The 17,626-nt window shown below is 45.6% G+C and overlaps 1 protein-coding gene across 2 annotated transcripts in view; it reads right to left on the bottom strand.

The window, feature by feature from the left end:
- Nucleotides 1-5,814: 5,814 nt before the first annotated feature.
- COL2A1 (collagen type II alpha 1 chain) overlaps nt 5,815-17,626 on the bottom strand; it is an 81,619-nt gene continuing 69,807 nt past the window's right edge. For both annotated transcript variants that reach the window (XM_033138607.1, XM_033138608.1), the window contains 11 exons: nt 16,682-16,789; nt 15,161-15,214; nt 14,453-14,560; nt 13,128-13,181; nt 11,772-11,879; nt 11,275-11,328; nt 10,612-10,719; nt 9,112-9,400; nt 8,605-8,792; nt 7,451-7,693; nt 5,815-6,493 (listed from right to left, as the gene is read on the bottom strand). In XM_033138607.1, coding sequence (XP_032994498.1) covers nt 6,347-6,493; nt 7,451-7,693; nt 8,605-8,792; nt 9,112-9,400; nt 10,612-10,719; nt 11,275-11,328; nt 11,772-11,879; nt 13,128-13,181; nt 14,453-14,560; nt 15,161-15,214; nt 16,682-16,789 — 1,461 coding nt within the window. In that variant the 3' untranslated portion in view covers nt 5,815-6,346. The remainder of the gene's footprint in view (nt 6,494-7,450; nt 7,694-8,604; nt 8,793-9,111; nt 9,401-10,611; nt 10,720-11,274; nt 11,329-11,771; nt 11,880-13,127; nt 13,182-14,452; nt 14,561-15,160; nt 15,215-16,681; nt 16,790-17,626) is intronic.

Genomic DNA, 17,626 nt, shown 5'->3' with positions numbered 1-17,626 from the left:
GGCTCTTATGAGTTCCGGAAAGGAGAGCCAGACTCACAAGTGTGGGGGGGGGGCCTACCTGCCGCCACCACCAGAATGAGGCACAACTGCCTCATTCTGGAGAGCACCACAGAGTGGGGCTTGGGTTTTGCCACTGGAGAAAGAATAGTAAGGGTCCTGGCTGGTCAGTGGTTGGTGCCATTGTGGTAAGAGGGACCCAGCACTACGAGGTGAAGAGGGGGACATGCGGTCCGTTTGCACCCTTGCAAGCTGTGTTCGGGGTCTCGCAGTTGATATTATAGGATGAAGTGCTTGTATCTCCTGTGCCTGCAACCCCCCCCCCCCATTATTAGGTTTCTTGATATCAGAGCCTAATAATTAGGCCATCTGCCTTTAACGTCAACACATTCCAAATCAGGGTTCTTCACCCTTGGGTCCCCAGATGTTATTGGACCACGAGTCGCATCAGTCCCAGCCAACATAGCCTTGTTGTTTAAGGGAAAGAGGAGAGAATAGGAAGAACAGAGAGCTGGCAGGTAAGCAATTAAAAAAGGTAGGGGAATGTTATTTTTGTTTGTTTTTTAAGTGGCAATTTGTGGCTTAAGGCAGGTCCCAAAACTGGAAAGGCTAAAGGCCTGTGAGCCTGCAGTTGTTTCTCAACTGCAGCTCCCATCATCCTTGACCATTGGCCGTGCTGGCTGGAGCAGATGGGAGTTGTAGTTCTGTAACATCTGGAAGGCAACAGCTTCACCACTCCTTGTATAAGACACCCTAACTGTGCATGGTCCTCAACATTCACATGAATAAAGATGCTGCTGTATAATGGCCATCTCGCAGTCAAAAAGTGATGTTTTGTGCCAGAACCAATAGGTTTGGGGCAGGGCTTGCCTGCCCATGAATTGGACTGAGGCAGTTGTATCAGGTGGAGAAATCTTGGCAGGACTGTCCCCTGCTGCCACTACCAGAGAAGCAAGGAGAACTGGCTGCAGCTTCTGGCGAGATATTGTGGATCTCACAAGAGATATCACCGCTGCTTTTCCCATGGCGGCGGCGGGGGATATACCTGCTGCCTTCCACTCACTGGAGAAGCAAGGAGAAGCGGCCTCAGTTTCTGAGTTCTGTTGAGATCTTGTGGACTTCCCATGAGATCTTGCCAGAAGCTGCAGCCGTGCAACCTCAGTACACGAGACTTCGGTGGAGGGACAGCAGCCGTGAGGTGGGTGGCACCTTCCCATTTTGCCTCAGTGTGGGTTGGTGGGTGAAAAAGGACAGGACAGCACTGGTTTGCAGGCAGTGTGAGAAAGCCTGAAAGCATTATTTTTCCTTGCTGTGTCACTGAATTTGAACGTTCCTGTGTTTTTTGCCTGGTGGGTTAGTCTCTTAATCATTTGATGGTCCCAAGTGCCCCCTGGTGGCTATTACATGCCATTTTATAGTTACGGTAAGACTTTTTACCGAACCAATCTTAATTTGTTGAAGATGTAGGCAAACCTTTGAATTGTTCAGAGCTCTTTGCCAGATGGAATGGAAAGGCAGATGAATTTTCAGTTTATAAGGAGAGGAAAGATAGGCCCAATTTAATAACTGAAAGTACAGCCTTTGTTTTTGATCAAGAGTTAAAGCCAGAGCACTTGTACAGTTCACAACGATCTGCCTCCATAAAACAGCATAGTTGGGTGAGAGAAACAGCTAAGCATCCTTTTTGTGGTCTGTTGCAAAAGCTTAGAGGTAGCCCTGCAGATGTTGTTGGCCTTTATCTCAGATCCTCCCCAGCCAGCATGGCCAGTGGTCAAGGATAACGGGACTTCCAACATCTGGAAAGCGGCACGTTGAGGATTCGATGGTCACTGAATCCTGAACCTTAAGGGGTGAGCAGTTGCCAAGACATACAGTGCTCAAACTTGCTGATAAGAGTTTTGCTGGCTTGTTTGTTGACTATCTGACTGTCCTCCTTCCAGAAGTTTTGTTTTGCTTGCTTTTTTGTCCAGAAGAGGGCAACAAAGATGAGGAACACGGCAGGAGACCAATTCCATGGTGGAAAGATTGAAGGAGTTGGTTGTGGCTTAATCTGGGGATAGAATGGTTAAGAGTCACAGCCATCTTCACACATTTGAAGGGCTGTTTCTTGGAGCCCGCCAATGGCAAGAATGATTCTGTTGCTCCAGAGGCTATTACCCAAACCATTGGGTTGATATCACAAGGACTTAGGCTAAAAATTAGGTCTTTCCCAACAGTTTGAGCTGTTTTATGGTAGAACAAGTTGGTGGACTCTCCTTCATTTGGGTTCTCCCCCTCCCTTTTCCTTTTGTCATTTCATAATGTTGGGTTCGATCTAGAGAAAAGGAAGTTGAAGCGTATGGCAGTGTTTCAGATAGTCCTCTTGACTGGCAGCTCCTTCTAATTTCTTTTTTAAAAGACAGTTACCTATTCATACTGCCGGTGCACATAGTCTGACTGATGAGTTCTCCAGTATCACAGTCAAAGACCCTTAGATGCTTCTAAAGCAGAGTTGCCAGGGACCTGAAATGTGCTTTCTCAGGACTGCCCATTTATTTATCCTGTTGCCTTCCATGGTACCCTTTGCCATTCACTTCAGAGGAGGGCAACCAAAATGGTCAAAGGCCTGGAAACGATGCCTTATGAGGAACGGCTTAGGGAGCTGGGTATGTTTAGCCTGGAGAACAGAAGGTTAAGGGATGATATGATAGCCATGTTCAAATATAGAAAAGGATGTCATATAGAGGAGGGAGAAAGGTTGTTTTCTGCTGCTCCAGAGAAGCTTACACGGAGCAATAGTTTCAAACTACAAGAAAGAAGATTCCACCTAAACATTAGGAAGAACTTCCTGACAGTAAGAGCTGTTCAACAGTGGAATTTGCTGCCAAGGAGTGTGGTGGAGTCTCCTTCTTTGGAGGTCTTTAAGCAGAGGCTTGACAGCCATCTGTCAGGAATGCTTTGATGGCGTTTCTTGCTTGGCAGGGGGTTGGACTGGATGGCCCTCGTGGTCTCTTCCAACTCTATGATTCAGTTGAGGGATTGTTCCACTATCATATACTTCTTCTTGTGCCTGCACAGCTGTTACTGCCATTGATGTGAATGCTGACTTATTCATACGCAGTTGTGTAACCACAGCGTACATAGTTTCCTAAACTGGAATGTTCTGTTATTCCATAAATTATAATGATATATTTTTAAAAAGAAAGACTTTGCGAGCGACGAGGTGGTAATAACTGGTGGTAACCGGCAGAATGCTTCCTGTTGCCAATTTAATTGTTTTTTTTCGTAAATGAATGTTTAGATCTTTATTGAAAATAATTTTGTTAAAAACTTTGAATCTGGGGGAGGTAGGTAGTTTTTCATTCGGTTTACAAATAAACTAAGTTGCAAGGACACTAAATTCTGTGATTCTACTGATCTCTGAAGGAAATTGCTTAGCCAAAGTTGAAGATTGTGAGTTTTCAAAAACAGGTCATGGAAGAATGCATTGTTTAAAGTTGAAAACCATAAAAGTTCTGAAAATTTTCTTTCAGAGAACTTGCACCATCACTCGGAAGCCTTATGCCATTGCTCAGTGTAGACTCATGATGGGGAGTCTGTGGCCTTCTGCCTATTTTAGTCTCAAACTCCCATCAGTCCTTGCCAGCATGACCAATGGTCAGAGATGAGTGTTAGTCTCTGCAGGGGTGGGCACAGGTTGCTCATCACCCAGAGTATATACAATACTTGGCTACCTCAGTATAAGGCAGCTTTTTATGTACATACGTGCCCTCTTGAAGCAAAAGCCCACCTTTTCCTGGTTATCTTGAAATATTGTGGCCTTTGATGTTCCTGGTGTTATTGTAAGCTGTTTTGATCTTAGGCAAAGGAAAAGCTGTGTATTAGGCTCATGCATAGTTACTTGCCTGGTTGGTGGCGACAAGTAAAAAATCATTTCTGAGTGACCAAGCAGGAGACCTTTAGAAAAGTTGGATTGTTTTTGGTTTCACTTTAAGTTAATAATTCTTTCTAACATAGTTTTGTGGGGCTACAGAGCCTTTTTCCCCCTTACCTGTCCCCTGACCATGAGGTTGCAGGGCAGGTTATAAAAACTTTGTATATTTTTTTTTAAAAAAATTGGAATGAATTAAAACAAATCGGTGAACAAAATGTGGCTGTCAAACTTGGGGATTTACAACTCAAAACTTGCAAGCCTGTTAGGGTTGTAGTCAACCTAGTAGCTCTCTGTGTGAAGGGACCTACTTCTGCATGCACAACAGGACTCCCCCCTCCCCTCCTCCTGTGCACCCCATAAATCTCTTCTGGGGGTTCAGCCAACCATCTGGGGCAGATTGGTGATGGCTGAGGAGACAACAGAGTGGTGGCAGTGGGGAGAAGGACCAATTGCACAAAAGGAAGTAGTTCCACTCATGCAGTTACTTATTTGTATACTCTGTCCCGATGGATATTTGCTGCCCTGGGCTCCTTCAGGAAGAAGGGTGGAAAATTAGCCAAGTTAATAATAATGTACTGCACTGCTGTCCTATACATCTGCGAGGAAGTAAGTCCCTTTTTAGTTCAATAGACCTTACTCCTAAGTAAGCATGTATACTAGGATTGCAGCCTTAAATGAAGTTAGGGCACAATCCATTCAAAATAAAGGACTTGTATGTATGAAGGAGATTTTGTGTATGAACTTAAATATCTCTCACTGAAATCAACAGAAGTTAAAAGTGCTTCAATGGGGCTTCTGCTTAAATCTTTAAATGTGGAGAAATGAGTATTACCATTGACAGAGTGAAGGAAAGCTGCTGCCAATGTTACTGTGTTCTTACCTCTTTGTAAGGTAAGAAGAATTATCTTGATTCAAAAACACAGACTAAAACTCTCCCCCCCCCAACTTTTTAAAAAGAAATTCTGGTCTTTTCTGCTTTTCTTGGAAATGTTTCCCCAGGGAAGATAAACATTGTTTAATAAAGATTGCCTCTTAGGGTGAAAATTAATACACACGGAACAACTTCAACAAAGATGTCTTTATTTGGAATAGGAAAAGCATTCTACCTTGAGTGCAAGGGTGGGGGGGGGGGGCAGAAATAAAAGAAAGCAACTGGTATTGATGGTGATGGGGGTGATCAGGATAGAATATGGGGTGTGTGATGTTATGGGCCTGACTGTGTTTTAGCCATTTTACATTCCTTAGTTTTTAAAGGAGGACAACCACCTGCTCTTCTTTTTACCTTGCACTTCAGAAACTCTCCTCCTTTCTCTTGATTTACTAACTCTGAAAGTAGACAAATTGAAGCAGAAGAGGTGGTGAGAGAGAGAGAATGCAAAAGTGGGACCAACTTTACAAAAAGGTTGTAACTGCCGCGTCATTCCCAGAAATATAAAATAGGTAAGAAGCTATCCTTTATTAGGCCAACAGAGCTCTGTGTAACTCAGAAGTGTACTTATGCTTACAATCAGCCAAAGCTGGCTAACAAAAGAGTCGTCTTACTTATGCGAGGGAGTTGAAGGGAGAAGCTGTGTGTTAGCATAACCTAAGTCAACCTGGTGTCTGAGAGCTGTAGTTCAGAAAGGCACCAGGTTGTTGAAGGCAGTCTTAAGCACCATTTGTTTCTGTGGGAAGGGGGTGGTAGTCCCCGAACTTACACCTCATCTCATTTGTGGCTGGCGGTGAGATCATACTGACAAATGTTTCCTTAGTGTGAGGTAGCTTAAAAACCAGGGACGTTTGAGAGTTGACCCTACGACTTCCTTCATTTTGTAAAGAGAGAGAATAGATGAGGCTTGGTAGAATTCAGAACGGTGGACAGAAGCAAAAATAGTAAGAAAAACAACAAAAATCAGATCAACTTGTACTTTCCAACGAAGGTTTTTTATAATCAATTGATGTTAAAAAATACAGACTTGTTTTACAATAATAATAGCACCATTTTTAGTATTATACACAGTAATCTTGCTTGTGATACACACCCAGGGTTGGATGGATGGGTGGGGGGAAAAGAATTGGCTACAACCTGTATTTTGGGGCATCAGCACCTTGGAGGGGAGGACCCTTCATGCATGCTAGTTAGCTTCCAAGAAAGGTCTTACAGGAAGACAATAAATAAATAATACCATTATTTGTTGTTCCTTTTTTTCCTTTTTCTCCTTTGCTTGCTTTCGTGGTCTGCCCAAGTGATGGTTGCCTCGGAAACTGACAAGAGTCCAAAATGTAAGCGTGGGGAACGGATGGAATTTTGGGAAGGGAAGAAGGTTTGGTTCAACTCTTCAGTGCAGAAAGTCCTACAAGGTGATTTGGGAAGCACTTGGGTTCCTTGGGTTGGTTTTGTATGGTAATGGACTGGTTTTTTAAAAAAATATTAATTTCCGAATTTTTTTTTCCTCTTTACAAGAAGCACACCGGGCCAATGTCAACACCAAATTCTTGATCAGCTCCGCCAATGTCCATAGGTGCAATGTCAATGATGGGCAGGCGTGAGGTCTTCTGAGAACGGTATTCAATGACTGTCTTCCCCCATTTACCAGTGTGTTTCTGGAATGGAAGGAAAAACCACCCAAAAGAATGCATTATTTTAAGTGCCACAAGATTCCCAGCTGGGATCAGTTGCTGGGGGTGGCTGGCTGGAACAAATCAAAGCTCTGGAAAGCGGGGCAGGATTAACCATGATACTAAACATACAAATAAAAGCACAAGAGCTTTTACTGTGCTGCTGTTATCCGGGAAATCTTAAGATCTGCATTCTGTCCTGCTCAGGTTGCTATGCAACTTTGGAGCCTAGTACTAACAACCCACATGCTCATGGCCATTAATAAAAATATTTTTTTGTGGTGGCAACTCCTTTTCGACAAAAGGGTCATTTCTGATTTCATGTGCCATGAGCAGAAACTGAAATTGTGCATGGGGATGCAGGATGCCAGGTTCAGCATAAGTAGATAGTGGCTGCCAGCATACACATCAACCAACTAAAGGAGGCAGAATGATCCTCTGAATCTGTTTTGAGATTCCTACAACTCTTGAGCCTAATGGTCATTTTCTTGCTACAGCTATGTCTCCTCTACTTATCCTGTCTACTTTGAGAAGTGCCACACCGTGGGAGGGGACAGGGAGAGAGAATCACTGTCTCTTTGATCACTTCTGTGAAACGAGGTCAGCGAATGATGTGCTATTTAGTGAAGCAAAGAAGCAACCCTGTGGGGCTGGCTCCAGGGTCTCTTAACACTGCTCTCACCCTACAAGTGCCCTCCCAAATGGTGGCAATAGGGCCAAACAAAGGATTTTGTGGGTCCCACTCAGGCTAGGGCTGCACTTTTCAATCTAGCGGATTTCTCACATGGAATGGAAGTATACCTGGTCCTCTCATTATGGCCAGACTGGGCCTTAGAAAGTGCCAAGCCTGGCTGGCTGCTACTGTCAGCTGCCATAGTTCTGTGCCTTTAACCCAGCAATGTCATATTGCTGTGGCAGCCCCAGCAAACCCCTCAAACTTACCGTGCAGCCATCCTGCAAGGCGCTATATGTGAACCTGCTATTGCCCTCTGCTCTGATCTCCACGTCGTTGGATCCCTGTATCAGGAGAGCTTTCTTAAGGTTCCCGGAAGCCTCATCCATGTAGGCAATGCTGTTCTTGCAGTGGTAGGTGATATTTTGAGAGCCTTCAGTAGACAAGAGGCGCAGGAAGGTCATCTGGATGTTGGCCGTGTTAGGAGCCAGGTTCTCGTCTCCATAGCTAAACTGGAAAGGGACCAAGAAGAAGACAGAGGTTGAGAGACGCCTTTCTTAGAAAGACCGCAGAAAGCAAAAACTGGTACATCTGTAAATTGTGGGTTTCTCTTGGGCATGCCAATACCTCCCTCCTGTCTCACAGTGACCCTACTTTGGCTACTGTCCTGTCTGTACTCACCAGCTGAGTAATGCTATTAGGGTGATGCCTCTGAACATCAGCCGCCGTGGTTGGTTTATCATTCCCAAATTCGTCTAAATCTTTAAAAGAGCAATCTAAGCTAGTGGTAATCAACCATATCTCATTGCTGTGAACTCTAAAGTCTCCCCATTTCCTTTCTGCTGCCTGGTCACAACACTCAGTGTTGCTTGATTTCTTCTCATTTCTCCCAAAGTTGGAGAATAAGCTTCACACAGACATTTCCAAGTCAAGAATAGTGAGATGTACTCCTATATACCTGAAGGCAGCCCTGTTTAGGGAAGTTTTTAATTTGTGACTTCGTATTGTATTTTGGTATTTGTTGGAGGCCGCTCAGAGTAGCTGGGGAGACCCGGCCAGATGGGCGGGGTATAAATAAATTATTATTATTATTATTATTATTATTATTATTATTATTATTATTATTATTATTATTATTTCTATGTAAGTATAAAAACAGGGTCAGCGTTAACAATTAGTGGTCAGTAATGGGCAAACAGAACGTTAAGCGTCAAGGTGAACATTCCATAAGTGCAAGGAGAATATTCTCCCCCTGTTCTAGGTTACTCACCCCACTGCAACCTTCCAGAGCAGATTGGAGAATGACACAGTACGTTTGTGTGTGTGTGTGTGTGTGTGTAATCCTTACTTGCATGGGTTCACATTGGATTTGCATGCCTTGGATGAAATATCAAAAGAGCTTATTCTAAATTGACCCACTTACGTGGAAACCTCCATTGATTGTCTCTCCAAACCAGATGTGCTTCTTGTCTTTGCTCTTGCTTGTCCACCAGTTCTTCTTGGGAATGCTGCTAGGCTTGGGGTAAACACAGCTCTCTCCCGTCTCCATATTGCAGAAAACCTTTATGGCATCCAAAGTGCAACCCTGGTTGGGGTCAATCCAATAGTCGCCTGCAAAATTAAGAAAGAAGCAGTTAGTACGGTGTTTTTCCTCTTTCTCTCTCTCACCACATGCCTCCACACCGCTGTCCTGCGCTGCTGGGTCTTAGTCACTGACTTCCTGCAGTCATGCCGCCTTCTGTGTGGATGAGGCTACGTTTCCCATGCATTTCGGTGGCAGGAATCGGAAGTGCTGAAACAGTAGCCTCAGCCCCTGTAGATGCTCTGGGTGGTGAGACGCAGAGACCTCTCTGGGATTGCTATGCTGCAGAATAGGAAGCAAGGCCCCTGAGCCCACAACCCAGGCAGTGGCAAGCCCCAATACACTCACCGCTCTTCCATTCAGGGTGGCAGAGTTTTAGGTCACGGCAGGTACGAGCTGGGTTCTTCCTACTGCCCTCAGGGCTCCGGATGCTTTCAATCTGGTTGTTGAGCGACTTCAGGGTAGCATCGACCTCTGCATCATGCTGCCTCAGGTTGCTAGAAGCCTGGTCGGATCGCATGTAGCGCATGGGGTCAGGGCCTTTCTCCGTCTGACCCAGGCCAGCAAAGGCGGACATGTCAATGCCAGGTCCGGGTGGGCCAGGAGGACCAGGGGGTCCAGGGTTTCCAGGAGGACCCTACAGGGTTAAAGGAAAGGAGACAGCCCTGAAATGCTTGCTGTTGGACAAAAACAACTCCCTGCTGTATGGTAGGTGCATTTATGGAGGTAGCCCATCACCTGGGCCCTCACGTTCCATTTCCTATCACTGACATCAGACTAAGTTGACCCGATAGGACCTACAGTTTAAGTTCCAGATGGTTCCACTCTTGGGCAATGGGGGCTGAATCTGAAGTCTTTTTCATGCTTTCCAGCTCCGTAGTACATCTGCTGCTGGAAGATGACTTAACAGAGGCTATCATACATGCTGCTGTTTTGGAGATGGATTATATGGTTTAAATCAGTGTTTCTCAAACTTGGGTCTCCAGCGGTTTTTGGACTACAACTCCCATAATCCATAGCTAGCAAGACCAGTGGTCAGGGATGATGGGAACTGTAGTTGAAAAAAACAGCTGGAGACCCAAGTTTGGGAAACCCTAGTTTAGATGTTTTATGGTGCTCTTCCGTAAACTGCTCTGTTGTTTTTAAATGAGAGTGGTATATATTTGATAATGATAACTCTCATTGATTTAAAATAATTAGAAGTGTCAGGCTGTGCATTAGATCCTGCTCATAGCACCCCATGCAATTCCCACAGGGAGACAAAGCACAGCCCTTCCGTAGCACAGTGGGCTGTAGGCCACCCTCAAAAGGAGAACGGTTTGAGCCACTGATTAATAACTAGGCAAGCTCCACGGAGGCAGTCAACCCAGCTGGGTAAAGGGCACAAGGGCGGGGGACTGCCTACACACAGGGTGCACAGCATTTGCACTCCCTTGTTCTAGGCACATTTTGCAACGGAATTTCATTGGCTCTAGCAGTTTCTGAGTTTTGGGCACAGTCCTGCGCCTAAGATTTCAGATTAAAACTGCAGAGTAGAAGGAGGACCTTTTTCTGCCTCCCCACTTCCAGCTACTCTGAAGACTGGAGAAGAGACCCTCTTAAGAATATTAGGGGGGTGGGCAGGGGAAGGACTACACCATGTGAAAAAAGAACATAATATTTTAGCTGCAGTTCATTCATTTTCAGCTTTGAATTATTGTTATAAAAAATCACGCCGAGACGTTCTGTTGTTGTGCCCATAACCTAGGTTTTAAGGTGACATTTAGCTCCTAGCTTTCATATCTTAGTTTCTAACACTGGGGGTGCAGCTTCTTGTACTACATTTATGCCGTTCCTTCAGTTACTTACAGCTTGGCCTGTTTCTCCACTACGACCACGAGGACCAGGAGGGCCAATGGGGCCAGGCATTCCGTTAGAGCCATCTTTGCCAGAGGGGCCAACTGGACCTGGGGGACCCTAGGAGAGAGGCAATGCACATGAGTTAACACCTAGCTGCCCATGAACATTAACAAGCCCTGGGATGGGCTTCTTAAAAGAACCGCATAGGAAACTACAAGTGGTAGTATTGCAGTGCAGTAGGATTGCATCTGACGCTTTCCCCCAGAACAATGGATCCCACACCACATATGACATTTACCATGTAATTGACCAAGAACCTTCTTCAGTTATCAGCCATGTACGCACTCTCACAATTCTGACAGCGTTTCAAAACCCACCAGGCCAAAACAAATGTCCATCTCACAATACAAAAAGCAGAGTTCCCCAGATTTCTAGTCACTAAAATATCTTTGTAATACATTAATTTCTCCCCAAATCAGCTGGCATCCAGAAACTGGGGCCTGGAATTCTACGTAAAACAATCTGACATTCTGCCAGCTGAAAAAACTGAGCAACACACCAGACACCTAGTGAATAAAGTTAGTGTACACAGCAGAGTCTTAACACCCAGCCACAACACTCCCTGGTCTTTCACCAAGGAAAGGAGCTCTTGATCAGGGAGATTGGACTTACCCTGGGACCAGAAGGACCAGCAGGACCTGATGCACCTTGATCGCCAGAAGGACCCTATGGGAAAAGGTGGGGGGGGGAGGAAGCAAAGCCATAGTTACATACCAGCCATGTCTCAGCCTCTCTGCGGAAGGACCCGAAAGAGTTTAGGAGTTGTAGAGAATGGCTTCAAGGACGTTCCATGCCAGAATTATTTTCTACCTCCTTAGCGTTTTTACTTTAATGCTTTAATTGCTAAACCTGTACTGTGCTGATGATGTTTTATCTTCAACTGAATGCTGCATTTAACAACTACCCAGGGATAAATACTGTAAAGGGAAGTTAATAAATAAACAAATACTAATTAGACAGGCAGGCATCCCTGCAGGGAGAAGTTCATTCACATCCCTGCTTGCAGCAGATAGGCTCAAACCCAAAACTCCCCTGAGCCCATGACAAGCCTAGAACAGAACACCATGGACCGAATTCTACTCTGTAAAGATACGGAAACCAAAACTTACGGGAGGCCCAGGAAGACCCTGCAGGCCAGTGAATCCCCTGTGACCCTTCAGACCTCTCTCTCCTGCCTCGCCAGCTTCACCCTTGTCGCCACGAGGACCTTGTGGACCCTAGAAGGAGAGAACACAATCAGCATTCAGGGCAAGAGAGTCATGCGCAAAGTTTGGCAACATAGTATGGGGTGGTGATGCTGCCTGCAGATCTGAACACAACTTCCCTCCTGGCAGCTCTACGCTTGGCCAACATCTCTTGGTTGCTATGTTCTGATGTCACAAAGGGCCTCTGTTTCTCCTGCAAGTGACTTGACTTCATGGTCCTGTGCTGGCAAGGCCCTCTATGACATCAGAGGGCCTGAGGGGGACACATTCCCTGTGACTGCCTATATAACTCATTTGCCTAGTGCCTTGTGCAAGCCTCGAGGCAGCAGCTGACCAGTTAGCGGAAACCAGTTAATTTCTGGTTCTGAATCCCAGTGTCCATGAGCATCTGACCTGAAGCAGAGTGCAGTTACGGCATGGGATTAAGAAATATGCTTCTGCGGATGAACTGGCTGATCTTAGAACCTTTATGCGGAAACAGACATATAACACTTGGTGCTTCTAAGAGGTGTGTGTGTGTCGGGAAGTGGCACTGACTAATACAGAGAAAGATTACAGGTGGGTAGCCGTGTTGGTCTGCCATAGTCGAAACAAAATAGAAAATTCTTTCCAGTAGCACCTTGGAGACCAACTGAGTTTGTTCTTGGTATGAGCTTTCGTGTGCATGCCCACTTCTTCAGATACCGAAACAAAATAGAAAATTCTTTCCAGTAGCACCTTAGAGACCAACTGAGTTTGTTCTTGGTATGAGCTTTCGTGTGCATGCAATTTTCTATTTTGTTTCGACAGAGAAAGATGTTCTCCATTGCTCTCTGGTGGAGGCAGTAAATAAAGCACAAGTCCCCAGGGCTTTTACCTGTCCCTTAGGGCTGCGATTGCTAGGATGACTATGCTTCCTTTCTAGAAAGCAGAGGAAATCTTCATAGTGCTGTAGCTAGGACTCTCTTTTCAGGGAAGGTGGGTACTCCTGTGACTACTACAGGTAAGAGGCAATTGCTCCTGAATGACCACACACAGAGTACTTATTGCTGTTTGCCTCTGTGTCAGATGAATACAACATTTTTGTTCAAATGGCAGGTGGTCATGTTTTAAGAGCGAGAACTTCAAGCACTCATTCATTGTGTCAAAAGCACAAATTGGAAGGAAGCCTTCCTCTTTTGGATGTACACAGCAGTGACTGGGGGGGGGATGCTCAGTAAATGCAACAGCCTCTATTGGGAGCCCAGGAAAAATGAAAGTGGGCAAAGGAGAAATACTCACAGGCATGCCACGTGCCCCAGCAGGACCAGCAGGACCCATTGGACCTTGAGCACCCTGGAGAAAGATGAATACAAAAGTTATAAGCTGACTGGGCACCTTATCCATGCTGAGATGAGATCAGAGGCCACAGCTCTCCGTGTTGACCAACAGAATTCGAATCTAGTATGGTACAGTCATGCTCAGGGCTCTCCTTCAAGGCCTGACCCAAACCACACAGCAACTGAGGTGGATATTTGTAGCAGAAAGTCCCACTAGAGGGGAAAGGGTTAAGAAGTGCCTTCCTCATTCATCTACTTATGCACTGTAACCAACATTCAAAGGGTGAGGGACTACTGTGACTGAGCCCAACATGCTGTTTGGCCGAAGCTAAGTAGCTGGATAGCTTAGTTGGTTAGAGTGTGGTGTTGGTAATGCTAAGGTTGCAGGTTCGATCCCCATACGGGATAGCTGCATATTCCTGCATTTCAGGGGGTTGGACTAGATCAGGGGCCCCCAAATTAAGGCCCGGGGGCTAGATGTGGCTCAATTGCCTTCTAAATCTGGCCCGCGGACGGTCCAGGAATCGGCGTGTTTTTACATGAATAGAATGTGTGCTTTTATTTAAAATGCATCTCTGGGTTATTTGTGGGGCATAGGAATTCGTTCATTCCCCCCCCCCCAAAAAAAATATAGTCCGGCCCCCCACAAGGTCTGAGCGACAGTGGACTGGCCCCCTGCTGAAAAAGTTTGCTGACCCCTGGACTAGAAGATCCCTGGGGTCCTTTTCAACTCTATGATTCTAAGTTTGGCCCAAACTGGGAAATCCTGTAAATTCTAAATATTCTGGAAGGATAGGATTCAGCAAAGCCATAGGAAAGGGAAAACCATTTAGCAAGTCAGAGGGCAATTCGATCAACCTCTTACAGCATTCCATTAAGAAGTCCCCTCTAGCCCAGCATTCTGTTCCAACCTAATGTTTCAGGAAGTTCACAAGCTATCATGGCTAATAGCAACCGGAGCACCAGTTCCCAATCTTGGGTCCTTAGATGTTGTTGGGCTACATATCCCATCATCCCTGAACACTGGCCATTCTGGCTAGGGATTATGGACATTGTAGTCCAACAACATCTGGGGACCCACCTAGTGCATGGTGTGTTTTTCTTTTTGGCCAATTATTTTTATTGATTTTCCAAATTGCAACCCATTTTTCACAAATTATTACAAATTAATACCATTAATTTGGTATTAATTTGGGGTTAAGAAGTGCCTTCCTCATACAATTTTACAATTTTAATTAAATGGCTTCCCACTCGCCATCACCTAGGGCATGTTTACTGGATACTCACCGCTTCACCTCTATCTCCTTGTTTACCAGTTGGACCAACAGGACCAGGAGAACCAGGTGGGCCGGGAGCTCCAGGACCACCAACAGCACCAGTCTCACCACGATCACCCTGTCAGGGGGACAAAGTAGATGCATTAAATACTAAATATGTATGGGATGTGGTGAGGGACAGCAACCCCACTGATGGGACATTTCCTTCCCCCCCCCCTTCTCTTTTTTTCCTGACTGGTTCCATGCTCTTAGAAGATGTGGCAGGTGCTGAAGGAGCAATCTGGGAAGGATCTCAGAAGACTTTTGGTGAAGAGGTATGGAAAACCTTTGGTTGAACAGCAAGGAACAGACTAACAAACAAGGCACTGGCATAGGACATGGGAGTAGGGGGAGAGAGAGCAGCCTTTCTTCCAGCCTCCCAAAATGCATATTATGTGGCTGGAATAAATTGTCTAAGTAAGGGTAAATGGCATTACTCAGATTTCAGGGAAAGAGGTGGAAGAGATGCATGAGAAAATTGTGGGGCTAAGAACAAGGAAGGTAAGGGCTAAGAATGTGGACAGAAAGATTAAGCAGGTGAGCTGCTCCCACCTGGATTATGCCCTGAGATTATACCCACATGGGATTATATTTTGGAATCTTGAGCGACACACGTTCCTTGAGCAAATCGTATTTAAATACAGCAGTGGTTAATGCTCCTTTGAGATGGGACACTCACCTTCACGCCAGGGGAACCATCTCTGCCTGGGGGACCATCTGAGCCAGGATTGCCCTGAGAATAAGAATGATAGGTGGTTATCCTTAGGAGCCAAGGAAGTGGCTGTGTGTCTCTTTCTAAGAAGGCACAGCCAACCGCCCCAGACAGTGGGTTGCATTTCCTAAAATCATTACCGATTCACAACCTCATATTGACAAGCAGCCTTTGCCAATATACCACTCATCGCAATCATGCAAGTTCCCCCCTCCAAGTGAGTTTGGAGACTGTTCCTTCTTGATCAGCACCTACTTTTGCAGGAAACTAACACCCTGCTCCCAGCAAACTTGGGCATCAGGTTTAGCAGATCCTAGACCAAGCATTTGAAAGAGCTTCTTCGCAGCTCCTCTTGCAAAACCAACCCTCAAGCCAAGCCCAGTCACCACTGGCTGGCAAAGGCGAGGAGATGGTAACCCAGAACTGGAAGAAGAACTGCTTTCTTGAATTGCTGAGGAACCACCTTTCAGCACCCCCCCAAATTCACCTCTTTTAAATACTGCTTATAAACTACCCCAAGTTGCAGTTATAATTGCCCGTCACCTCTACCCAGTGGAATCCCACTTGCAGAAAAGCCCAGCTCACTATAGGCTGGAAGCAATCAGTTCCTTGAACGGTTGGTAACTTTTCTGGCGAATGCCGCCACTTTAGAAACACTGGGTTTGTTTTCAGTGAGTGCTGGGGTGTTAAGTGGAGGAAAATTGCAACACAGATCGTAGCTTTAGATTCCTGATTAGCAACAAAGTTTTTGGAGGCCTACTTGGAGAAGACAGTGGGGGTCATCTAAAGCTTATTTAATTGCACCCCTCCCTGACCACCAATGGGCTGCTGCTAAATACAGCCATCCCTTACCAACCTTAAAAGCAAAAGGGGTCCATGTGTAAAAAAAATGTAGATTGTATCCCTTACAAGGCAGTTGATAACTTCTAAACTACATTAATGGCTATTATTATAATCGAAAGTAAGTAATTCCCACTAAAGGCCAAGAAGGAAATTATGTTTAGGATCAGGGTTGAAGAAGGATGCATGTGCTCTTTAGAGTATTCCTGGAAATGCATCACTAAATTGAGGCTGCTGCAGCATAAATCAAAACCAACAATCACTGTAATGGGAAATGCTACAAATACAGTATTGGAAATGCCATCTCATCAACATCCTCTAACCCAGTGCTTCCATGCTAGACTACAATTCCCATCACCCCTGACCATTCACTATGCCAACTGATGGGAGTTGGAGTCCAACAACATCTGGAGAGCACCAGGTTGGGGGAAGGCTGATTTAAAATATTATCAGGGTGTTTTATTTTTAAAAGTTTGTCCCACCCTGGGGCACTGAAAGAAAATAATAAGTTTTCATTCCACCACCCCCCCCCCCGCCACCACCAATCCTTTGGCCCTTGACATTTTTTTGCTGCAGGAATGCAGTTTTAAAATAGGATATGTTACCCTTTTCCCCAGGCCACACACAGAACAAGTTGAGTATGCTCACCTCACGTCCAGGTTCACCAGAGGGACCAGTCAGGCCTGGTGGACCAACTGGGCCAGGTGGACCTCTGTCTCCAGGGCCCCCGGGAGCTCCTTGTTTACCAGGCTCACCCTGAAAAGAAGAAGGTGGGAAGAAAAAAAATCAGCTCAGGTAAGGAGCAGGCACTTTGCTCAGAGCAGACCTGGCAGTGTTTTGACTGTCACCTAGGCAAAGTGAAAAGGGAAGCCTCTGAGCCAGGGGTGGGAAACCAGTGGCCCTCCACTTATTTTGGACTTCAGGTTCCATTATCCCTGACCATAGGTCACGCTGACTGGAGCTGATGGGAGCTGTAGTCCAAGGACCCTTGGATTTCAAGCTCACAGGTTTCCCATTCCTGCTCTATGTACCAGAGTGGAAACTTCAGTTCAGTTTCACTCCACAATCATAGGGGACTAGAATCCTGCTTTCCACTTTAAAAGTTTCTGTGCACTGAATTCCCACAAAAAGCCTGCAGAATTGTGTTTATGCCTGCACTAGAATCCTGCCATCTGAAATAATATAGTATATCAGAGAGTTTGTCTTACACAACTATGGGCTTATCCTCTTGTCCCACTGCTTTCGTCCAGGGGAAGCTGCTCTTTAGCGCTCAATCAAAGCAAATAGCAACTTGGATTTTCCACAGATTGCTGTTTGTTCCAGTTAAGAGCCAAAAGAGTAGGTTTTCCCTGGGAAAGGAGCGGGGCGAGGGGGAAACCGCTCAAACCCAGGCCTACAAAATGTGTGTCAAGTGCAGAGCAGATGGTCCATGTAGCGCAGTACTGCCAACTAGCAGCTCTCCATGATCTCGGGGCTTTTCCTACGGAGGCAATCTTAACTCCTTTAACTGGAGATGGTAGAGACTGGACTTTGGGAATCAGGTCTCACTCTCTGCGGATCTAGATCTCTTCCCCCCCTCCCCCGTTGGGTGCC

The sequence above is a fragment of the Lacerta agilis genome, chromosome 2 (genome assembly GCF_009819535.1).
Source record: "Lacerta agilis isolate rLacAgi1 chromosome 2, rLacAgi1.pri, whole genome shotgun sequence".
Lineage (NCBI taxonomy): Eukaryota > Metazoa > Chordata > Lepidosauria > Squamata > Lacertidae > Lacerta > Lacerta agilis.
Note: the sequence above shows the minus strand (reverse complement) of the source record. Positions and strands in the feature narration are given on the sequence as shown.